The 25,088-nt window shown below is 40.9% G+C and overlaps 1 protein-coding gene across 3 annotated transcripts in view; it reads right to left on the bottom strand.

Moving 5' to 3' along the window:
* Positions 1 to 24,865, bottom strand: part of LOC307209439 (uncharacterized protein) — a 95,439-nt gene extending 70,574 nt beyond the window's left edge. Inside the window, exons 1-12 of one of the 3 annotated variants that reach the window (XM_079964493.1) lie at positions 24,430 to 24,865; positions 23,717 to 23,887; positions 20,446 to 20,514; positions 19,954 to 20,039; positions 19,702 to 19,788; positions 16,851 to 16,960; positions 13,077 to 13,199; positions 11,654 to 11,730; positions 9,987 to 10,204; positions 7,828 to 7,993; positions 6,388 to 6,594; positions 5,678 to 5,839 (exon numbers count right to left, since the gene is read on the bottom strand). In XM_079964493.1, the coding sequence (XP_079820619.1) occupies positions 5,678 to 5,839; positions 6,388 to 6,594; positions 7,828 to 7,993; positions 9,987 to 10,204; positions 11,654 to 11,730; positions 13,077 to 13,199; positions 16,851 to 16,960; positions 19,702 to 19,788; positions 19,954 to 20,039; positions 20,446 to 20,514; positions 23,717 to 23,784 (1,373 nt within the window). In that variant the 5' untranslated portion in view covers positions 23,785 to 23,887; positions 24,430 to 24,865. Of the gene's footprint in view, positions 1 to 5,677; positions 5,840 to 6,387; positions 6,595 to 7,827; positions 7,994 to 9,986; positions 10,205 to 11,653; positions 11,731 to 13,076; positions 13,200 to 16,850; positions 16,961 to 19,701; positions 19,789 to 19,953; positions 20,040 to 20,445; positions 20,515 to 23,716; positions 23,972 to 24,429 lie in introns of those variants that run through there. The other 2 variants (XM_079964492.1, XM_079964494.1) reach the window with 2 other exon arrangements.
* Between the last annotated feature and the right edge of the window lie 223 nt (positions 24,866 to 25,088).

Genomic DNA, 25,088 nt, shown 5'->3' with positions numbered 1-25,088 from the left:
GTTTCCATTTCACACCCACAACAAACGTTGCTGAATGTGAAATGCAACTATTCTATGAATAGAACTGTGAGTTTGAACATTCTAAAGTTTCTTAAAAACTGAAACCACAAAAGTCTGGAAAGTGGGGTATGGATGTAAAAAAAACAGTAATAAAAATATTGAAAACCACCATGGTTAGATTCTAACTAACCCTGCTTCAAAAGTTAACACCAGACAGGCTACTGCAGAGGAAATGCATTCATCATATATCAGGCTTTAATTTTCTTATCATTCTGGGGTTTTCTCCCCGCATCATGTTCCATTTGGGGCATTGCTCAGCCATTCTTTTCCTATAAGCCACTTCAGGAACGGTCCCCACACCTTTGGCCAGGAAAATCTGAGCAGGAGGTGATACCCAACATTTTCCAGTAATAAGCTCCATTTGGACCACAGCTGAGATTCCCTGAACAGCTTCAGTGTTCTACCATTGTCTTTCACTGAAGATTCAATGGCAAAACATACATTTACCAAATTCTGCAAAGTCCAGATATATTTCCACTGCATTTTTAAACATATTTGAACTAATATGACAGGTGTGCATCTGCTCAGAAATACTTTAAAGAGCAACATGTGCAAGGACAAGCAGCAGCACCTAAGAGCATAAGGAGAGCCCTCTATATCTGGCCAGTGGGCCAACCAGTCCCACATCCTCTCCTCACAGTGGCCAGCCAGGTGCCCGTGGGAAACCCACAGGCAGGACCTGAGGACAACAGGACTCTCCTCACCTGTGGTTTCCAGCATTTGGTATTCAGAAGAAGAATGCCTCAAACCGTGGAGGAAGAACATAGCATAAGCCACTGATAGCTCTGTCCTCCATGAGTGCGTCTAATCATGTTTTAAAGTCATCAAAGTTGGTAGCCTTTTGTGTGAGCAAGTTCCATAATTTAACTATGCCGCTTTCCTGAATCTTCAGCTTCATTGGATGTCTGTGAATTCTAGTGTCACGAGGAGAAAAACTTTTCTCTATCCATGTTCCCCATTCCATGCATGATGTTATATAGACTGGTACCATGTTGCCTCTTACCTCAGATATGCAGATGACACAACCTTGATGGCAGAAAGTGAGGAGGAATTAAAGAATCTCTTAATGAGGGTGAAAGAGGAGAGCGCAAAATATGGTCTGAAGCTCAACATCAAAAAAACAAAGATCATGGCTACTGGGCCCATCACCTCCTGGCAAATAGAAGGGGAAGAAATGGAGGCAGTGAGAGATTTTACTTTCTTGGGCTCCATGATCACTGCAGATGGTGACAGCAGTCACGAAATTAAAAGACGCCTGCTCCTTGGGAGAAAGGCGATGACAAACCTAGACAGCATCTTAAAAAGCAGAGACATCACCTTGCCCACAAAGGTCAGTATAGTTAAAGCCATGGTTTTCCCAGTAGTGATGTATGGAAGTCAGAGCTGGACCATAAAGAAGGCTGATCGCCGAAGAATTGATGCTTTTGAATTATGGTGCTGGAGAAGACTCTTGAGAGTCCCATGGACTGCAAGAAGATCAGACATATCCATTCTTCAGGAAATCAGCCCTGAGTGCTCACTGGAAGGACAGATTGTGAAGCTGAGGTTCCAATACTTTGGCCACCTCATGAGAAGAGAAGACTCCCTGGAAAAGACCCTGATGTTGGGAAAGATGGAGGGCACAAGGAGAAGGGGACGACAGAGGATGAGATGGTTGGACAGTGTTCTCGAAGCTACAAACATGAGTCTGACCAAACTGCGGGAGGCAGTGGAAGATAGGAGTGCCTGGTGTGCTCTGGTCCATGGGGTCACGAAGAGTCGGACACGACTAAACAACTAAATGACTAAACAACAACATGTTGCCTCTTACTCGTCTTTTCTCTAAACTGAAACGTCTCAAAGCTTTCCTCACAGGGTCGTTGCTTCATTCCCTTGATCATTTTGGTTGCCCTTTTCTGAACCTTCTTCCAACGCTACAAAATACCTTTTTAATGTTATGTGACCGTACACAGTATTCCAAAATGTAGATTTTTATAACAACGTTGTTATATTGGCACAGGTTTATTTTTCATTCCTTTTCTAAGGTTTCTTTGCATGAAAATTTGCCCTTTTCACAGCTGCTGGGTTGATATCATTCTTGAGCTATCTACGACGACCCCAAGGTCTCATTCCTGGTCAGTCACAACCAGTTTAGGTCCTATGAGCGAATTTGTGAAACTAAGACCTTTTTGCCTGAAATAAGGACAGAGGATTATAATGGAGGCACAATGATACTGAGACGTTGGGAATTTAGGGCAAAGGAAGGATTTGGCAACAATTAAACAACATAGACTCAAATGCAATAATAATTAAGGAAATTGTTTTGTTTACTGTTCACTTGCCACAAATACATTACAGTTGTTGTGGTGTGTGTGATCTATTGTTCCAAAGTTTCATTTCCAATTCTTACTAATCCATTTTAGAGCCATAATACAGATTGCCACGTTTTAAAAATGCACACCTCTATCATTAAAACAACAGGTGCATATTTATTATTTTGTACATTGTACTTCCTTTATTTAAAAGAGCAGTTTCAGGGGCACATGGAGAACAGCACAGAAGACCCTGAAGGAGGAGTGGTGGAAAAGGACCAGGTACTTCTTTATGGTGTCCTGTGGGCAGCAGGTGGGGGTTGTATTGTTTTTTTGTTAACATGGTATGTATTTAATTAATTTCAGGTTATTGTTATATTGTTTAAACAAGTAATCAGAGTGGCTTTCATATCCAAAAGTAAAAATATAGAAACCAAGAATACACACACATCCTACACAGCAAAAAAAGGTCCTGACTTTGATGTCTACAAATCAAATACCATTAAAAATGTGCCTCAAATAGGTCAATATGGACAAGTAATGTAGTATTTTTATGTAATGTTCACTTCACTGCCTCTTTGCCTTAGAATGAATAACATTAAAAAAATAATTTCATTTTTCTATACCTTTTAACTTGCAGCAACACATACCAACTGACCAATCAACAGTTTTCAATATTATGGTGAGAATGCAAGTTTATCTTACTCATCAGCAAATTAATTTTTTGGCTTCTATTAAAAACCTTCAGCACCTAGTAACAGTAAAATCTTCAGGTGCTTCAAAAATCCCCAATGTCACTTGCTAACATCAGCTAATAGAGGGGGGAAATTCTCTCAAGAGTTAATCCAAACTAATTCTTTGGAATTAAGGGTGGATGATTACTATCAATCACCAGGGCTCATGTTTAAGCCAAAAATGCTACAATTCACTGAGCACATTGTGTGAGACAATGCCATTTTGGCAAGAGCTGAAAGGGCACAACAAAAGGTTTTACAGAGGGAACTAGAGTCAACTTCAACGGCTGGATGAGTGTGGTTGAGAAGCACAAGCTAGAGGTGCCTTGTAAACTGGAACAGTAAATTCAGCCTACACCTTTTGCATTAGGCTTTGCCAGGTTGGTTCTGTTTCTGCAGTTGAAGTACAGAAGAGAAGCCCCCCACCAGCGAGGAACACCCCAATACACATATTCTTGGCCTCAAATTATAAATGGCCTGTTCTTTAACCTACTCTACTTGTTTATTTAAAATATTTAAATATTGCATTTCCTTGGCTCAAAGCAGTTTATGTAAAAGTACCACAACACAACATAAAACCACAATAAAATGAGACTAGCATACTTTTTAAAGCAAACAAGAAATTTAAAATAATTCAGCAGCCAGCAGAACAACAGAGCAGCTTTTTTTTAGGCTGTTAAGAATGTTCTATGTACATGTTAATATTGTACATATGATATTGTTAAGTTACTGCTTTATTGCTATACGTAGCTCACCCTGCGACCACTGGGTGAAGGGTGCATCACAAATATGCTAAATAAATAAATAAGTAACCACGTGGAAAAAGGGATTCACAGCTGCTTTGAAAGTTCATAAAGAGCAGTGACTAGTGAAATGATTCTCTGTGGAAAGCTAGCCATGACGGATGTGAGTCGATCAAAGAGGAAGATGAAAGCTGGTCCTATCTTGTAACAGGTAAGAAGTGGCACTGAAGCTATGCCACTGATACCCTGTCTGCAACCACATGGTTGTATGGTGCTGACTGAATTGCCCTCTGCTACTGTACCTCAATAATAACATGCAAGTGGAAGCTTCCCCTATCCCGTGACCCCAATTTTCACCCAGTGACAGATAGACAGTTCCAGCTAGCAAACTGAGAGGTAGAGCAATCTACACCCCAGATCTGCCATGCTGGAGGAGGTGTCCAGTCCTGCCTGGCTCTATCAGAAGAGAAGCCCCCACCAGCGAGGAACACACCAATGCAGCCACCCAAATGGAAAGCAGAAGCTACCACTGGTGATATCTCTGTCAATGAAAAGTCTTGAAATGGAGCATTTGGGGAGGGGTTGGCTGCTATAGGCTCTGCTGGGTCCTGCTATCACATGACAGCAATTAGACTCAATCTAAGCCTCTCCATTACGCCTGCCTAGAAGTTGGGGCAGTGAAGGGGCATTTTCCTTAGCTACCCACCCCTTTCTGCCCTGGCCAGTCAAATTGGTAGGGCTGAGGAGCATACAGTGCTGGCTGTGTTACCCCATCAATCCCCACGCCAGCCAATGAGGGATTAGGATTGTAGCCTGCCTCACAGGTCTTGACTTCCAAGGGAGATAATTTGACAGCCTTAGGGACAATAGCATAATGCCATGCAAATCTATGGTGAGACCGCATTTGAAACACTGTGCACAGTTCTAGCCGCCACACCTCAAAAAGGATGCTGTAGGGTTGGGAAAAGCTCAGAAAAGGGCGACCAAGATGATCAAGGGGATATAGCAACTGCCCAATGAGGTAAGATTGCAGCAATTGGGACTTGTTCATTTAGAAAAAAGGTGAGTGAAGGCTACAGGATAGAAGCTTATAATACGATGCATGGCATGGAGAAAGTAGACAGAGAACAGTTTTTCTCCCATGTTCTTATGAATATCCAAGGAAGCTGAATGCTGGGCAATTCGGGCAGATTAAAGGAAGCACTTCTTCACACAGCACACTGTTAAACTATGGAACTCACTCAAACCGGAGGCAGTGACAGCCACCAACTTAGATGGCTTTAAAAGAGGATTAGACAAATTCATGGAAGATAAGACCATCAGTAGTTATTAGCTTCTGAATACAAGTAGCGAGAAACTGCCAGAGGAGAGAGTGTTCTGGTGCTCAGGTGCTGCTTCTTGGTTTCCTACAGGCACTTGGTTGACCTCTGTAAGAACAGGATGCTGGCCTGGATGGGCCACTGACCAGATCCAGCAGGCTCTTCTTGTGTTCTTAATGGCTGTAAAGTCCTGCTTCTTGCTGCTGCTGATTTCGTCTAATGCAAAGAACGTAAACAGTGAAGCTCTTAGTCATAGTATCTTAATTAGAAAGGAGTTAATGTGGAAAGAGGTGACCAGGTAAGATATATGGATTTGATGCTATGATGGGCTGTAAGCACTAGCACCTAGAACTGGGTGCAGATGATCACAGGCAGCTGGTGCAGTTGCTGCAGAAGCGATAAAAGATGTTATTTTCTCTTCCTATTCATCAGGGCTTCCTCACCCGCTGAACAAATTGTGAACCACACTTGTGTAAGAGTTGGATTGATGCAGTAACTGGAATGGCAAGCAAAATGGTTAGCACGATTACCTTACTGTGTAGACCCATATTTCTGAAGGTGTCAGGAGGAAGAAAACAGTTCCACTGGCTCGGTTGTAGGTAAAACTTAGAACTGGCTGGATCAGAGGAGGATAAGGAGGTGGCAGAACTGTGCATAATGTTTCCCCGTCTTGAAGTGAGAATATTCTTAAACTTTGGAAAGAAAACAGAGAGCAAACAGAATTTTTTTAAAAACAAAAAACTATAGGTCAACTATTATATACATCAGTGTTTCCCAAACTTGGGTCTTCAGCTGTTTTGGGACCATAATTCCTATCATCCCTACCACTGGTCTTGATAGCTAAGGATGATGGGACTTGTAGTCCCAAAATAGCTAGAGACCCAAGTTTGGGAAACACTGGTATACACTTTAAAAAGAACTCTTTTACATTGCCATAAAAGGGTCCCATATATGCAGCCATCTTTATTTAGGAAACTGCTTTCAGTTTTAGATACTAGCATAAGGATATTATGGCTACAGTCCAATACACACTTACCAGGAAATAAGTCCTCCTGAACTCAGTGGGGCTTACTTCTGAGTAGATATGTATGGAATGACTCTGAACCATTTGCTTCAGAGTTATATCATCCAGATAGTAATATATTTATTTTGGAAGGATCACAATGTGTTCACACTGGAAACAGTAAGAATTTGCTTTTTAAGAAATCTGTTTTACAGAAATCCCAACATTTCAACATACCTGTTGTCAGCACCCATAGCAACCACCCTGCTGGACTTCTCATGTGCACTACAGACGTAGAGTTTAGTTATCGGACTGTTGAAACGAGTCCAAAAGGTAGTAAATGAATTCAGGTCATATATATGAAGATTGCGGGGAGAACAGCAGTACAGAAAATTATCATCCACTGTGCCAATCCAACGTATTCCTTCTTTGAATGGTGATATGCTGGATATAAAAGAATGGTATTATAGGCCAGATGTGAGCTGAAGAAAAGTGCTGGGAGCTGGAGTTAGGAGTAGATCAGCCATAAAACACCTGGTGTCAGTGAAGTTAACTTTTCATTCAAAGAAACTAAAACAGTGCAGTCCTAGTGACCACAGCAACTCTTCCCACTAGGTCTTGCTCCAGTGAGGCAGTTTTGAGGACTGAAGGTACCTGCCTTCCCATGGCTCTCTAAGGATCCTCCCCAGGATCCTTCCCCAGTAGCCTAAGGCTCTGTTGTCTTGTCTCTCATTGCTCCGCCCTCTTCATTTCTCTGCATGTTCTGGGGGACCATGGGGAGGGAAGCTGGTCGCAGCAGGGGGGGGGGGAGATTCTCTGGCTTCTTCAGCAGCCTGCCTCCACTCTGCCTCTGCTTCTGTCTCTAATTCTGGACTGCTCTCTGACACAGCCTCTTCCTGCTCACTAAACCCTGTTGCCTCTTTAACTTCCAATATCTCTTCCTCCCTGTCTGCTCCCTCTGACCACTCATTGTCTTTCCACCACCAATCCCCTGTCTCTGAGCCTTCTTCCCTTGGGGGTTCCCCAGCTAGTGCCTCCCACCACTTCTCTGCACTCAGCCAGTCCATGGTTGAAAATCATGACATGACACTCTTGGAAGCACATCATATTCATTAAAATTGTCCTCATCATCCACATTATGTGCAAATACTGATGCTAAGTCAATGAGGACAACATCATTAGTCAGTTTGGCACATTTGTCAAACAGCCAGCAAAAAGAAGGAACTTTGTAACAATAGGTAATTACTGTTTGTATCATATGCAAATATAACAGAAAAATGCTACTATAAGCAATATATAACACCAGCTACTACAAAAGCCATTTAAAAGTCATTATAATTACCGTATATAATTTGTTGAACGATTTATAGTGAATTGTACAAAGTAAGTGATGCAATATCTTTAACAATCAATATATTCAGGGGGGAGAATTTTAAAACAAATTCATAGCATAATCCTATACATGTTTACTCAGACATCAATTCCAGTGAGTTCAATGGAGCTTATTCCCAAGTAAGTGTGCATAGGATTACAACATTAGTATTTTAGAAGCCATATGAAATGCTAGTCAACCTCCTGGTGTGTAAAATGTATGAAATGGATGCAAAGGTACCCTTCCACCTCCAGATATAAACCCATATATTTATAAATTAGGGAGTACTACCTTGTTTAAACTACCTGTAAAAAATGTCCATTGTATCAAATGACCAGAGTTTGACTGATCCATCTAGAGATCCAGAGATAAATAAAGAGGAAGAGTTTGGGTGCAGCAGCAGCTTTGTGACAGTTTTCGAATGACCTTGAAATGTGTGCAGCAAGGAGCCTTGGTCACTCCAAGATTTTACTGGGTAAAAAGAATAACAGGAAAACACGAAATTAGTAAAGCTGTAACAATTCAGTTATGATTACAGAGTTGGATCCACAGGTTTTGTTATTGAAACCAGTGTTTGAAATTGGGTATGTCAACCCCTTCCTTTTATGATGGCTTCTTTAGTTGCAGTTTTAGGATGTTAGAGAAGGTGTGATATGCTTTTCTCTTCTGTGCAAGGAAACTCACCTGGATCGCTCTATCATGCCACTATTTGCTTGGCTAATGAGGACACTCCAGTGTCCAGCTTTGCACTGTTCTGTCAAGATCTATCCTATGTTTAGTGCTTGAATTACAAGGGGAAAGAGGGGATCTGACTTGCTTCCTTACTTTTTATGACAGCTCCATAAATTACTTTTTTAGAAGGCTGTGGATGGTTTGGCTGAAAGTGTGAGGAGTTAGGAGTGGGATTTGGGGATTTAAGTAGCTTGGGTTTTGAGAAGTGCAGAGAAAGAGATTTGGTAGAAACTCCTTCTGTACATTGTACAATGACTTGGATCCAACCCTATATCTGCAAATTACTCTCCAGTAGTTTTAACAAACACAATGTAAGGTCATAAAATTCAAAAGCTGAAAGACACCAGAGTGACATCTAGCCTGGCTTTATCATTGCAATATCTTTCTTGGATCTAAGCCATAGCCCCAAATAATTCTATCTGCAAACATCCAGTTTTAAATTCTACTGATAACAATCTCCAAATCTGAAGTCCCAATTAGTGAATGCTGCAGGAGGTCTATATCTCATATAAGTAGTAGATAGTTCTTAAATCCAACAGACAAATCTGGCCTGCTTATAAATCCATTACTGATTTGGTACTAAGTATTCCTCTAAAGAGTTAACAGTTAGCTTGTGACTCATGAATTCCAAAATTCTTGTCTTAATTTTTTTGGGGGGGTGGGGTGGGAATCTATACTTCCATAACTGATCTCTTCGTGACTGTGTCAAAACTGAGAACTTGGACTAAAGAGAAATGTTTTATCCCACCGTATTATAAATTTCACTGTTAGCAGAGTAGTCACAGCAGCAAGAAAGCAGTTTTCCTGAACTGGTAAGTGTGGCCATAGTGTCTTCTGGCTCCATGAGCAATAGAATCAGAGCCAATTCAGGGCCTACTTACCTTTCTAATAGTGCATCTAGTTATTTTTGTACGATCTACCATTGGTATTTCCATGTGGAGATAGTGCAGGCTACATTGCACCTTGTGATCTATCATCCACTGTCCCCATTAAGTTTCTGGCTTTCTTGTGTGGAAGCTTGTATTTCGTTAAACTCTTCCTTATTTCTTGCTGCTGCTTTAGCACTTAACAAACTTTTCATTGGTAACTTGTGGTTTTATATTTATTGGCAGCCATCCTGAGCACTTTGAAGGAAAGGCAGGATGTGGATGGTTTAAATGATGTATAAAATAATACATGAAATGTATTAATTTGGTTGAAGAACTACCTCCTGTACTATTTAAAACTGGCATTGTGATTGTCAGAGGCCCTTTTGGGGTCTCGTCTGACAAAAAGTTCATTATGCAGCGATGTGGTAAGCAGCCTGCTCTGTGGTGGCAGCCCATCTGCCAAGGTTGGTGCCAACTGAAAACTTATGGATTTGCCCAGGGTTCTGCTGGTTATAAGTTTCATAGCTTCAGACTGGAAGGATGAAGTCTGCCCTGCTGTTATAAAGAATATTTTTTAACCATAGTATTTTAGTTGCTGTCATTTAAGTACTGCATTGTATTTCACTGCTGAGGTTTAATTTTTTGAATTTACTGCATGTACCCCTCCAGAAATCAGTGATGATAAAGGGCAAGATAAAAATATTGTAAATAAGTACTCCTACAAATTTCACATTTAAATTAACAGTAACTGGAGATTTAAACTCTTGTATTTTTTTCTTAACAGCAATAAAATGTGCCATAAAATAAGGAGATAAGTATGAAGATAACATTGGAATATTTGCAGCTTCTCTGGGACAACTTACTTTCATTGCCTTTGCAGGAAGTAACCAAAACGTTAATGTCAGATGAGTAGACACAAGAGGTAATTTCGGTTGTATGTGCATTTGGTATCTCGAATAGCATTTTCCCATTGATGTTGTAGCAGGTGAAATGGCATTCAGAAAAGCAGTAGTATCTTTGCATAAGGACATCAAAATCCATATTTGTGCACCACCTTTTCCCCATGTGTGGATATTCTCTACTGCATTAATATATATACACATAAATAAAACATAGCAATGTGAAAATACTGTGGGAATTATTTGAATCTGATAAAAAGAGAAAATCTGCTAGAACCAGATGTTTTATATGAACTGTCACTACTGAGTAAGACATATATGGCTGGATCCAATGTGTGGCTTCTACAAATGGAAGGGCTGCTTCTGTTTGTGGAAAGGACACCGAGATCCAATGGTGGAAGGAAAGAAGCAATTCACACAAATTCTCCTTTTTAGCTGCAGGAGCCAGGGTCACTTCCTCAGCACAGTTTTTCAAGCATCACCAGGGGCTACAGAGGGAAGAAGGAATCAGCAAAAACCACCTCCTCCCTTCTTCCAGCCAGCTGGAGCATCACATGAACCAAGATCTCCTCATGAAAACTCTGGACCCAAGACATGGATGCAACCACACACTGCTAAACATATTGCATACTATTATTTCTTTATCAATAGGCCCAGAAAGGTTCACATCAATAAAAATATAAAACAATATTCTATAATTGAAATTAAATATAATACAAACAATATCTGCAACAAAACAATAAAAAAAATTAAATTGTTCATCATTCTATAAAAGTCTGGCAGCAAAATATCACCTAACATTTCACTCCACATCTCTGCCCAAAGCCTGCCAAAAGATCTGCTCAATGGAGCTTAACCTTGACAAGTGTATAGGATTTCAGCCTAAGTAAACATTTTCATTCCATTTGCAAAGCTGTGAGCTAAAATAGAATTTGTGTAAACCTTTTTTGGGGGGTGGGAAACTGTTCTTAACCTGAGACACCACTTTAGCTAATGGGGCCTCCCGCTGCGGCCGCGCCATCAGAGCACGATTTCTGTTCTCATCCTGAAGCAAAGTTCTTAACCCGAGGTACTATTTCTGGGTTAGCAGAGTCTGTAACCTGAAGCGAATGTAACCTGAAGCGTCTGTAACCCAGGTACCAGTGTGTGTGTGTATGTGTGTGTGTATAATTATATATGTGTTTGTGTGTGATATTTCATTATATATATATTATCTATGTGTCTCTTCCTCTCCTCAGTCACTTAGTTCCATTTCCTCTCTTAAGCTGTTGCCCTCAACATTATTATGGTTATGATGAGGCTATTGGGAAAGGGGTGTTGCTCCCTCATGTATATTCTAAACAATGTCTGCATATATGCAAACCTCAGGTTACTCTGAGTCTGCTGACACCTCTTTGCTTGTGTGTGACTGATATTTTGGCTGCAGCTCCATGAGCACCAGAAAGCTTGAATCACAAATGGAAAGGGTAATACTTTTCTCATAGTTATACTTCCATATATTTGTATATTCCAACTCACATACATGGATTGTGATGGGTTGCATCAAAGAAATAAGGTGCACAGATACAGGCATCTGGGTCTGCGCTGTTTAGTCTAAATGCTCATTCCAAAATTCAAACAAACTCATGTACCTGGGGAAGAGGCCATAATTGCACATTGGATAGATGTTAGATTCTTCTGAGATCCTCTTTTCTTTAAACTTCCAAATCTAAAATAGAAAATACTATAAACTTATTTGAAAACCTTAAATAGCAACAGTTGGAAATTTAGAAGTTTAAGACAGCAGTCCTATGGACCCTTACTTGGAGCGCTGTGAGATTTATCTCCAAGTAAATATGCGTATGATTGAGCTGTGCTGAAATCTTTTTGGCAAGGGATTTACATTTCAGAAAGTGTGCTATTTTATTTTTTATTAGAAAGGACACTGCTAGAACCAGATGGAAGAAATTCTTGTGTTCTTTTAAAATAGCAATATGTATTATATAATTAATGGGGAAAACCCCAAAAAAATCTATTCTCAAAAATCTTTTATTAGCATGCAAAGTATTCATCAGAGAGCTGCAATGATAGTTTTACAGGTTTCTGTACCAAACAAGCATTAAAAGATTTTTCTTCTTCTTCAACTGAATCCACCTAATTCAGTAATTCAGTAGAAAAAGAATAATAAATATTTATGTGGATCCGAAATCAATATTAATTGTTCAATAGTTCAGTAGTTTTTGCATGATCTGCCATCCACCAAGTGACATAACAGAAGTGTCCATGGAATAATAATGCATATACACATAACTGATAAAATCTGGATTCCAGTGAGTGATTCACAAAATAAGAGGCCTCATATATCCTGATTTTCCTGATCAGCACCCCTAAACATGCAACTTTCATGTTAGATTAATTTGGTGTCATGCCTTCAAACTTAATGCAGGAAAACATAATTCTAGTGTTCATGCACCTATGTCCACTCTGCTGAAGACTGACTGGCAACAATGCTTTCAGCACACCTCTTTACAGAATTGATGCGATTAACCAGCTTCCAAGATGCCTTCTGTCTAAAATGTTACAAGGATTGTTTTGTTTATGCCTGAAAGTATCCAGTGTTGTAAGCTGCCATGGAATCATGAACTTGACTATTCAAATAATAAACAAACCAACAAACAAAAAAGCAGGGTTTGCCAAACTTATTGGGCCTGCGGGCAAATTTGGAAAACACCATGGGCACCCACCACAAAACGGCATTTCTATAACAGGTGCCATGCGGGGAGTAGGCTAGCCTCTCTCTCCTCTTTTGCCCAGGTCATTTTTGAATTTTACTACTCGCTTTGCCCAGGCCTATATTTTGACTTCATCTATTAGTAATGTGTATGTTAATTTAAATGTTTAGGTTAAATGAACTGTTAATTTCTGGCGATTTGTTTGTGTGTGTTATGTTGCATTATTATTATATGGCTTACTATGTATTGTTGTTGTATTTTGATTTGTTTCTGTGAACTCACTGTGAGCACAGATTTATTTGTGGGGAAATGTGGCTTATAAATAAAATGGCAATGGCAATACCTTTACTCCCATGATTCCTCCACCGATGAGTTCATCTCTCACTGGGTTGAATGATAAAAAGGTTAACCGTCCAAAACCTGGATTTTCTACTGAACAAGTCTCATTATAATCCTTGTTGTAAACCTTAAAAAAACAAATACTGATGTCAAAGATCTTGTATTTTACAAGATTTCAAATTACATCTAACGTTAACTCTTTTTAATGTGCACATACTTTCTTTCCTTGTCAGTAAAAATAAAGTGGGTTCTAAATTATTATTATTATTATTATTATTATTATTATTATTATTTCTGCATTATAATTTAATATTATTACTATTACTGCATTATAATTTAGTATTATTACTATTTCTGCATTATTATTTCCATGGCCTGTTTAATTTGTATCCAAAATTTATTTGCGTTCTCATGCTTTCACCATAAATGAGGGGGGGGGGCTCTTTCAGTATTAGATTCACGCTTTATGGAACTTTGTTGTTGTCATGTATCATCTGGTTATTACTATAAAAGAATTTTCTTCTATACTAGTGTACAATGAAAAAATTATGACTCCCTGTCCAGATATACTCCAAAATATCAAACATTATCAAGAATCCTAAATCTTTCCCTCAGTTTATAATACGTATATACTTTTAACCTGTTTCTTCTTGCAACCCAAAAGAAAGCAACGTTCTGCATAGTTTTGAGACAATATGTCTCCTGATACATATATACTGTATTTTTCCGTCTATAAGACGTCCTCATGTATTTTTGGGGACTCCAATTTAAGAAAATGGGGGAAGATCTATCCATGTAGAAGATGCCCCCAAATTTTGGACATTATTTTTTAGGGGGGAAAAACCTAGTCTTATACACGGAAAAATACAATATTTTCAAACTCTGAATTTTGAACATCCTCCTCCACTATAGTTTGGCTTGCTGTGACAAGCAAACCAGATTGATGAGCTCAGATATGGGAGAGTCGACAAAAAATGCTATCTGGATTACCAAAGTAATAAGCAGTGTTGAAGATTCTAGCATCTTGCAAGTGGAAATAGGGACCCTCTTGTGTACCTGTCTCATTCCTATCCTCACAGAAGCATCCTCTTTAAAGGCTATTTTGTGACTGCTGTATGCTTGTATTCATTACCTTTGCAACAGTGTCTCTGAACTGAATAAAAAAGCAAATGGGATGCCCGTGTTTTCCGTTACAGAGCAAAACTGCCACTGCAGTCCTAAGCATGCTTACTCAAGAGTAGTGCCCGCTGATTCAGTAAAGCTTAAAGGTAAAAGGTAAAGGTACCCCTGACCGTTAGGTCCAGTTGTGGATGACTCTGGGGGTTGTGCGCTCATCTATATAAGCCGAGGGAGCTGCCATTTGTCTGCAGACAGCTTCTGGGTCATGTGGCCAGTATGACTAAGCCTTACCTGCTAGTAATGTGCTAAGGCAGGTGTGGGAAACCTTTGGTCTGCCAGACGTTGCTGAACTAAAAGGGACATTCCAGAGGAGGAGCAGGTGCAGGTTGGGGCAAAGAGAGACTTATACCTATTCCAAACCCTGTTCAGCTTGGTCATGTGACTCAGGGCCCACACCTTAAAGCTTGGTCCCCTACACTTGGCATTAGCCCTTGCCAAAAGCTCCTGAATGGAGTTTGGAATGGGATAGTTTATGTGAGTTATGCTAGCCTAAATTACACTGGCTTCCTATAATTAGGATTGCTCTGTAAATGTTTAGAAGGCACCCACAAAATCTCCCCAAACAGGCAAAGTGGGGGAAAGGGGGGTGGTGGATGCACAAGCAGAGACAGTAGATTACCAGGTACAGCTACTAAAAACCTGGAGTTTCAGGTAAATAGGGGCAGCTCAAGCAGACAACAGTTTTCATATGTCACACACAAAGGCATGCAACTGAGCTTCAACACTGCTTTTAAAAGTGAAATGTGGCTTTGAAAGTGAATAATTTAAAGATGTTACTTATGGAAGTGGAGCACTGAACCCTTTCCACACCCAGTTTCTCCACTCAGAACTCCCTTCTCCCCAAGCTGCTTTGAACTTAATAATAATAGTAATAATAATAATAATAATAATAACAATAACAATAACAATAATTTATTTATACCCCACCCATCTGGCTGAGCTTCCCCAGCCACTCTGGGCTGCTTCCAACAAATTATGAAAATACAGTAATCCATCAAACATTAAAAGCATTTCAAACATTAAAAGCTTCCCTAAACAGGACTGCCTTCAGATGTCTTCTAAAATGTGGTAGTTGTTGTTCTCTTTGACATCTGGTGGGAGGGCGTTCCACAGGGTGGGTGCCACCACCGAGAAGGCCCTCTGCCTGGTTCCCTGTAACTTGGCTTCTCGCAGTGATGGAACCACCAGAGGGCCCTCTGCGCTGGACCTCAGTGTCCAGGTAGAACGATGGGGGTGGAGACGCTCCTTCAGGTATACTGGACCGAGGCTGTTTAGGGCTTTAAAGGTCAGCACCAACACTTTGAATTGTGCTCGGAAACGTACTGGGAGCCAATGTAGGTCTTTCAAGACCGGTGCTACATGGTCTTGGGGGCTGCTCCCAGTCCCTCTAGATGGTCCAGAAGGATGTTATGGTTGATGGTGTCAAAAGCCACAGAGAGATCAGCAGAACTAGGAAACAGCTCTCACCTTTGTCCCTAGCCCGCCGGAGATCATCAACCAGTGAGACTAAGGCAGTTTCAGTCCCATGATGAGGTCTGAATCCTGACTGGAAGGGATCCAGTCCTGGAGTTGTTCAGCAACCACTCGCTCAATCATCTTTCCCAAGAATGGAAGATTTGAGACTGGGCAATAGTTGGCCATATTGGCCGCTTCTAAAGATGGTTTTTTAAGAAGCAGTTTGATAACCGCCTATATCAGTGGGTCTGGGAAGGCTCCCTCACAGAGATAAACATTCACCTCCCCACGAAGCCCATTGCCCAGCCCTTCCCAGCTAGCTTTTATAGGCCAGGATGGGCAATGATCAAGGAGATGGGTGGTTGGCTTCACTCGTCCAAGCAGCCTGTCCACATCCTCGGAGGTAACAGATTAGAATTGATCCCACGCAACTTGACTAGACAGGACTCTAGCACTCTCCTGCCCCAGCCCTGCTCCATGGTGGAGTCTACCTCTTCCCAAATGAGTGACTTCATCTGCAAAAAACTTTGCAAAATCATTGCAGGAGATCATGTGGCCTGTACTGGGCCCTGATGGAGCAGGTGGTTCTGCTAAACTGCGAACCACCTGAAAGAGTCTCCTGCTGCTGTTTTCTGCAGATGCAACAGAGGCGGTGAAGAAGGTCTTCTTCGCTGTCGCTATTGTCACTTGGTAGGCTCAACATTGAGCTCTAACCCGTGTCCAGTCAGATTCAGAATGAGTTATCAGTTTCATTGCCCTTAGATCCGTGGAAAACCACGGGGCTGTCCAAACTCCATGCAATCAGAGAGTGCGCTTCGGAGCCAAACAGTCAATAGTCCTGGTTAACTCCACATTCCAGCGGGCAACTAGGGAATCAGCTGAAAGGCCATCAACATGGGATAAAACATCCCCTACTACCCTCTGGAAACCATTTGGATCCATTAAGTGGTGGGGGCGGTTACACTTGGGCTCTGTTACACTTCTCTGAAAGTGACATATAGCTAGTTCCATATGCTCACATGCTGCGCAAATCTTCCCTAACAGGGAAATGTCCTATTACTTTGCTGCCAGAATCTGCAAATTGTTTCTCTTCTCATAAGAAAAAAACCCCACTTGTATCAAGAATGATAAAACACAATTTTACCTTAATTGAGAAATCTTTTTGCAAAACAAAGTAGACATTATACTTCTCAGAGTAAGTGATGATTCTTGCCGAGCTGAGCTGAGACTTTGGAAACTCCAACTCTCTTCTAACTGAAAAGTTGAACACAAACAACATTTTTTAAATAATAATAATAATAATTTGGTAATCTAATCTAGCCTTGTAAATCAATCCACAAACATTACTAGATAGGGAGGGGGTGAGGGAAACCAAGCTGCAAAGGCACTACAGAACTAGCATGTGTTTTCATGCTGGCTACAGAGAAAGGGAAGTGTTCTCCTCAGCAGCCAGCAAAGGTGTTACCACTTAGCAGGCAGGTTTTTCTAACTAGCCTTCCACCAAGTAGATCTGCAGAGGAGAGGTGGCGAAATCTGTCTTCTTCCACCAGTCCATTCAATCATCTGCATAGAATTTCTGGCTTCCTATGTCTCCATGGCAAGTAGTTGAATACAAGCTCAGCTAATCCAACTGTTTTATACTATTGGCTCCATCTTCAATGGAACCATTCAGAAGATAGTCATTAAAACCAGTAGAAAATTCATATTCTACAATTCAATAGAAGAAATATTTAAAATTATATTTAACATGACTAATTTGAGTTGGTATAGGATTATGAACAATTTCATGCTTTGTATCTAGCAGAACAGAAATGGAAAAGGGTTTTGGGCACTGAATAGAGCAGATTTATCAATATAAATTGCTCCTCAGCTAGGAGACCTCAAAGAACAGAACAGATTAAGATAAATGCTAGTCCAGTTTACTGAACACAATGTGTTCCCTGGAAATCGTTCATTAGACAAGCATTAGCATAATGAGTCCATAATTACCATTGTTTCCTATGGGAACATTTCTAAACTGGGAGTTGCCCAATCTCTCTCTCTATGGTTTGTTCCTGGTTTGGCTGCAGCCAAACATCAAAAGAGAGACAAAGGAAAAATTGATCTGTCAGATCTCTCCTGCTTTCCCTTGCTTTAGCTTAGAATCCTGCATTGCAGGGCATTGGACTAGATGACCCTCAGGGTCCCTTCGAACCCTACAATTCTATGATTCTATACTTGTATCTGATCTTGCTCCCTGCCTGCATGGTTTCTTCCCAAAAATGGCTGCCACTGCCTAGCAACCACAAGGAAGGAAGGAAGGAAGGAAGGAAGGAAGGAAGGAAGGGGGCTAAATCTGCAGAGTGTATAGTGAGGTTTGGGCACAATTCTTTACATTTGGATAGGTGAATTTCCATATTGTGAGTGGACAGATTGTGGGACCTGCATGTACATACACATGGCTGTGACTTCCTGCTGAAATCCTGTAACTTTTCATACTGCAAAATGTTCCAGTTATTTATTTATTTAGCTCCACTTTTGTTGTGCTGCCCTTCCAGACGGAAGTAATGTGATATTAGGGAAACATCGCAGAACAAGTAATAATATGGAATGATGTCTGTGCAGTCTAGTATAAATCCACCACTAATGTGCTATTATTGTGTCAATGACATGTTACAGAGTACAACCACCAGAGAGAGAGAGAGAGAGAGAGAGAGAGGTGAGGAAGAGCTGGATAACCACATTCCTGGCACCATTGTCACTGCTGCTTACCTGGACCAGGCTGGGGCAAGGTCAGAGCCATGTGGCTGTACACTCCAGTGTTCCCATTGGTTCAGCTGTGCAGCCCTGACCTTCCTTGGCAGCACCCCAGCTTGGTAAAGATAAGGAGCAGTGGCGTAGGTGTCAGAAGGGTGGTTCCAGGGCTGTGCGTGTGGAGGAAAAACTTAAAACATGTTGCAGGGTTCCCAAAAATAGACCAGAGGCAATTGTACTTCATCCAGCAGCGCTTTATTGTTACTGAAGGCAAATGAGCATAAAGGTCACAAATCCAATACATTCAGGAGTGGCACTGTCAGTTGCAACAGATTAATCTTAAACTAACAAGAACTTATAACAAGACTAAACCTTAACACTATATACAGAACAGAATATCACACCAGAGCAAAAAGATAGACAGAGAAAGTAAAACCCAGGCCTTACTTATATAGTCAGCATGACCTTTGACAGAAGAGATAAGAGAACCAGATTAAACCATCTGTCCTCAGCTTCTCTGAAGAAATAACCCAAACACCATGAACCTTCTGCTTGCTTCTTTCACACAGAGAAGCTTCCAGAACCCTCTCGAATTACCGTAAATAGAATAGGAAAGATCTCTAGACATCAGATCAATACTTTCTGCACTAAGAAATGCAAACTGACATCCCTCACATGCAGTACTACTGACATGTATACGCACACACTATACGGGAAGAGAAAATAAACAAAACATCTAATACTTACTTTGATCAAAAAATAACTCTAATGCTGAAATTAATGTTCTGTTTCCTTTTTTTTTTAAAGAGAGAAATCTGGGCTACTTGATCCAAAGGACTGACACAAAATGAAAATACACTTGAAAACAAAACCATTAAAGGTGGAATTCAATGTAGCACTAAGGCGGGCGTTCTGTCAACTCAAGGATTTCTCATCACACAATGGGGTTTCCCCACCCCACCCCACCCCTCCTAAATCTGTTGTTGGGTTTCTCTCAACCCAACCCCCTGCAGTACGACACACACAAGGGAGACTCATTGCACAATTGCTTGTTGAATATTGCCGAATGACATCAGAAAAATAGTTTAAAACAAACAAACAAACAAAGACAGATCATTAGAGGCACTAGTCAAATGTGAAGTGGCAGAGGCTGGTATAAAGCTCTTAGTGGGCACACTATTTGATACTTTGTTTAATTCTTCCTTCTGAAAGTACACACAAATGTGAAATGAAATTGAAAGCGGACTATAGATTTATCTTACCAGAACAATTAGTAGGAAGCAAATCCAGACTGAAAAATCCTTTCCCATCTAACAACACCAGTCGTTTGCTCCTGTTAGAATAGGTTGCTAAAAGGAATTGTGAAGAAGATGGTTTTAGGCCATGACTGCAAACAACATTTCTAGATTTATATGACTGGAAGGATACTGAGATACACAAAAGAAAGGGGAGGTGGATCCTAATGTTTCTACAGGTATTTTATCTCTAACTGGGTAGAATTTACATCTTCTTACCTCCAATGATATCTAAACCTTGCTGTGTGTAGCTCTTAATTAATCTGAAGCCAAAAGAAAGAAAGGCAGTGCCTTTTCCTATAAATCTGCAACAGGAAGAATAATTTAACTTTTTAGAGACGTACATAAACGGCACTGGGAAAATGGTACTAACTGAAGCATACCCTATCTCCACTGGCCACATTGCACTCAAAGTTCTAAAATTCAAGTGGAAAAACAAAAACAAAAAATGAAATAAAGCAAGTTTTTATATAGTATGTGAACCCAAACAAATAAATAACCAAAGCACCCCCCCCCCTTTTTTTTTTGGAGTGGAAAAGTTGTTTTCAGGCACGAAAATGCTAGCAAAACAGAATTAAAACATATTTGGTATACAAGACTCATTAAAGTGACACGGGTGCTCATATGCCACAAATTTTAGATTCTATTTGAGACAGATCTCCAGAGACAATATATGTATGTATGTATGTATGTATGTATGTATATACTTACACTTGAGGTGATATATCCTTTGGTTTTAGATGCTCTTCAGTTCTAGACACCTCATCTTCAAAAGTTAATCTTTGCAATAATGAAATAGAAATTTGGATTAGGTAAGAAATATACTACAATGCAGTTTATGAAAATGGAAGAGAAACCACATTTAACATGATGAAACAATAGCATCTCCACGTTGGCTTTATTTCTGTTAGATAAATCATGACACAGTGTAATATGTCATGTGTTGTTGCTCATCTGAGGTTGCATTCACCTAATTTTAAGACTTACTAAGGAACAGAAGATTTTTATTATGTCCTCATGTGTAAAACCACAGAACTGAAAGAGGGTGTACTTTTGTTTTCCCATGACTCTAAATTTTAATATAGTTTTCAGCCATGATTGCTTATAGGGCAAAGCATGCCTAAAAATGTTCTGGAAAAGAAAGAGAAACTACATGAAAATGATTAATAGATGGTATCTAACCCAAGTAGACTAGCTAAGAGCAAAATCAGATTTGTGTTGGAAATGTAACGAAATGGAAGGAACTTTTTTTCAAATGTGGTGGGCATGGAAAAAAGTTAAAGAATATTGGGAAATGATATATCATGAGATGGAAGAAATGTTTAAAACAACCCCCCCCCCAAAAAAAAAAAAAACCCCAAGTGCATTCCTGTTAGGAATGGTTCAGACAGAGATACCCAGTTATCAGAAAAAAAACTTATTTATGTATGTAACAACAGTGGCTTGGGTCTTGTTAGCCCAAAAATGGATGGTGAGGGAGGTCCCTATCAAGGAGGATTGGCAATTTAAGATGATGGAATATGCAGAGTTAGTAGGTCTAACAAGTAGAATAAGAGAGCAAGAAGAACAGGTATTTAAAGAAGAATGGAAAATTTTTCCTGAGTATGTAGAAATTAATTGTGTCCAGTTGAAAACGCTGGCAGTATTAAGGTAAATTCAACAGTATAATATATTTAAAAGGGATGTAAAATGGGAGAACTGAATGAGATGAATATACAAAAATATGCAGAAATGGTGGGCAAATTACAAGAACCTTGGAAGGGGAGGGAGGGGAAGTTGTTGACTGTAATGCAAGATGTTCATTTTGAGATGTAAAATTGAATTAAAATTATTTTTTAAAAATTAAAATGTTCTGAAAAAGAAGTAATATTTTGGGTAATAAATGCAGGAATTTCTCCCCTGTATATTATTTTGTATGCACACACTTAATCTAGAAGGGCAAGCCATACAAATGCCTGGTTTTGACAGCTTTTGCTCCTTGCTAGATCATGGAATATTTTTTCCCTTCTATCACGTATTTAGTCTGACATACTAAAATATACATGAAATTTAGAAAAGTTGGTAGGCTAATTGCTTCTTTTTTCACAGTGAAGTGTAAAGACCAACAGACTCTGGGGTTGTGCGCCCATCTCACTCAAGAGGCCAGGGGCCAGCGCTGTCCGGAGACACTTCTGGGTCACGTGGCCAGCGTGACAAAGCTGCATCTGGCGAGCCAGCGCAGCACACGGAAACGCCATTTACCTTCCCACCAGTAAGTGGTCCCTATTTATCTACTTGCACCCGGGGGTGCTTTCGAACTGCTAGGTTGGCAGGCGCTGGGACCGAGCAGCAGGAGCGCACCCCGCCGCGGGGATTCGAACCGCCGACCTTTCGATCGGCAAGCCCTAGGCGCTGAGGCTTTTACCCACAGCGCCACCCGCGTCCCTTAAGCTCAGGTTGTATATGTGTGTAAATAAACCAGATATCATAGAGACACCAAAGTCTCCACTGTGCCCTATTTCTAAAAGGAAACATGAACCAAGATGAGCACCTGGAACTCCAGGAATCTCACATTGCTCAGAGATTGAGGTGGCATGCAACACATCTTATATGTATACACATATACACATATACAACTAATGGGGGGGGGGACCCCAGATGGAATCTCAAAACGAATACTGGGTTTACTTTGCTGGCAGTTAGCAATCAGAAAATAGAAGTTAAAGGTTAACACATCAACCATAATATAACTGCAAAATCAGCAACGTAGCTTTGGCTTCCAGTAGCCAGCTCTAACAATCGCAAGAACAAATATGTTCCCTCCTGAGGGGAACTAAACAAAAAGACAAGCAGGCACACCAACAAAACACAGCAAACAGTCTGCAGGATCCCAAACACACAAGAAACACGTGCCTGACTGCAGGAATGCTGGAAAAACTGCCAAGCTATTGCCTTGAGCAGAAGGCAGGAACTGTAACTGAGGTCTCTTCTGGATACAGGCTAGTTAAAAGTTCCTGAAAGCAAAGTACATTCCTGCCTTAAGCATTAGGTAAAGGTAAAGGTACCCCTGCCCGTACGGGCCAGTCTTGCCAGACTCTGGGGTTGGTGCGCCCATCTCACTCAAGAGGCCGGGGGCCAGCGCTGTCCGGAGACACTTCCGGGTCATGTGGCCAGCGTGACATCGCTGCTCTGGCCAGAGCCAGAGCCAGAGCCAGAGCCGCACACGGAAACGCCGTTTACCTTCCCGCTAGTAAGCGGTCACTATTTATCTACTTGCACCCGGGGGTGCTTTCGAACTGCTAGGTTGGCAGGCGCTGGGACCGAACGACGGGAGCGCACCCCGCCGCAGGGATTCGAACCGCCGACCTTTCGATCGGCAAGCCCTAGGCACTGAGGCTTTTACCCACAGCGCCACCATTAGGACACACTAATCCCAGTGAGTCTAGCATGCCAGAAAGTACTGCCCCCCGTCCACAACTTCTACAAAACAAACTTCTAAAGTGCCTAGAAAAAATGCATTTTCCTAATTAAGAGGTTTTTCAAAAAGAAAGCCTTAATCTGATTTTACCAGGACTTAACATTTTAACTATTTTTTGTTTGCAGGAGCCTACATTAGACATTATGTTATACTTTCTGCATTGGTTTTTCAGCTCTGGAGTGGGGGGGTATATTTATTGTGATTTTTGCGATTGTTTAAGGGCTCAATATATAGACATATGAAATAATGAGAAAGGGGTGCCTTTTATAACATGCTGAGAAGAGTGAAACTTATTGCTGAATACCCACCGTCAGCTTTCACAAATCTACAAATAGCAGAAAGGGCTTAAAGACTTAGAAAATGATCAAGTTAGACTTGCACTCAACCTATTTCTTTTTAGACATGTGACAATGAGGCATATAAGGGTGCATAACTCAAAAAATGTTTTCAGAATTACATGCAGATAAACCCAAAAGGATAATTTAAAAGTTAATATGTTGAATCTTAATATAGTACCATATTCACCTTTTTTTCTTGGAACCTCTTCGTTTTTGCTTTTTTATAGCACTGGTAATCCCTTGGCCTATATCCATTACCAAAGGCTATTGGCTAGTAGGTGCAGAACGAATAAAACCCTATGCTGATTTCTGGCTGTTACAGAAGATTCACCATACTAGTAACCAATAAAACATTTACCTGAAATTCAAAAACCAAAAACATGAATTAACATAATGAAGTGGAAAATCCCATTTGTAAAAATAGCTTGGATTTTGTGCGCGCATCAAGTTTTTCCATGAACCTAAGGTAAAGGTAAAGGTACCCCTGCCCGTACGGGCCAGTCTTGACAGACTCTGGGGTTGTGCGCCCATCTCACTTAAGAGGCCAGGGGCCAGCGCTGTCCGGAGACACTTCCGGGTCACGTGGCCAGCGTGACATCGCTGCTCTGGCCAGAGCCAGAGCCAGAGCCAGAGCCGCACACGGAAACGCCGTTTACCTTCCCGCTGGTAAGCGGTCCCTATTTATCTACTTGCACCCGGAGGTGCTTTCGAACTGCTAGGTTGGCAGGCGCTGGGACCGAACGACGGGAGCACACCCCGCCGCAGGGATTCGAACCGCTGACCTTTCGATCGGCAAGCCCTAGGCGCTGAGGCTTTAACCCACAGCGCCACCTGCGTCCCCTCCATGAACCTAGTTCAATACTAAAAAAAAAGCAGGGTTTTGAAGAATGCACAACTTACCTCCTTGTTTATGGAGGTTGCACTGTAGTCTATAGATAATCAACATTTTATAAGAATGGTTCCTGGTGGAAGTCATAAATTGTTAGCAATTATCACTGGCTGTTGTTAAGATAAAATGGAATAGTTCCAAGTTTGCTGCAGATGAAGGACATGACACGAATGCGACTTTAAAAGTATATTACCTAATAGTTGCCATCTTGATTCTGGGTCTGGTTCAAGGTGCCGGTTTTCATAGAATCATAGAAAGTTGGAAGGAACCCTGAGGGTCATCTAGTCCAACCCCCTGCAATGCAGGAATCTCAACTAAAGCATCCATGACATCTATCCAACCTCTGCTTAAATATCTCCAATGAAGGAGAGTCCACCACCTTCCAAGGAAGTCGGCTCCAGCCCTTACTGTTAGAAATTTAAAGTTTTAAATTGTTTCTTTCTTCCCCATGCTGCTTGCTTTGTGTCACATTTGATAACTTACATTGAACTCTTCATCCCCATCCCAAGTTTTGCTATCTCACTGCTTGGCTCACCAGCTGGACCTATTGCGTGGACAGGCGGAGTCCCCCAAACCATGGGCGGCCCCCGTGTGGAATAATGACTCAAGACAATGTGCTATGGGATTAAAATTGGCCACAACTTTATTATGTTTCAGATGTGGGTAGACC

This window comes from Podarcis cretensis, assembly GCF_951804945.1.
Source record: "Podarcis cretensis genome assembly, chromosome: 2".
NCBI lineage: Eukaryota > Metazoa > Chordata > Lepidosauria > Squamata > Lacertidae > Podarcis > Podarcis cretensis.
This window is presented reverse-complemented; position numbering and strand designations above follow the sequence as displayed.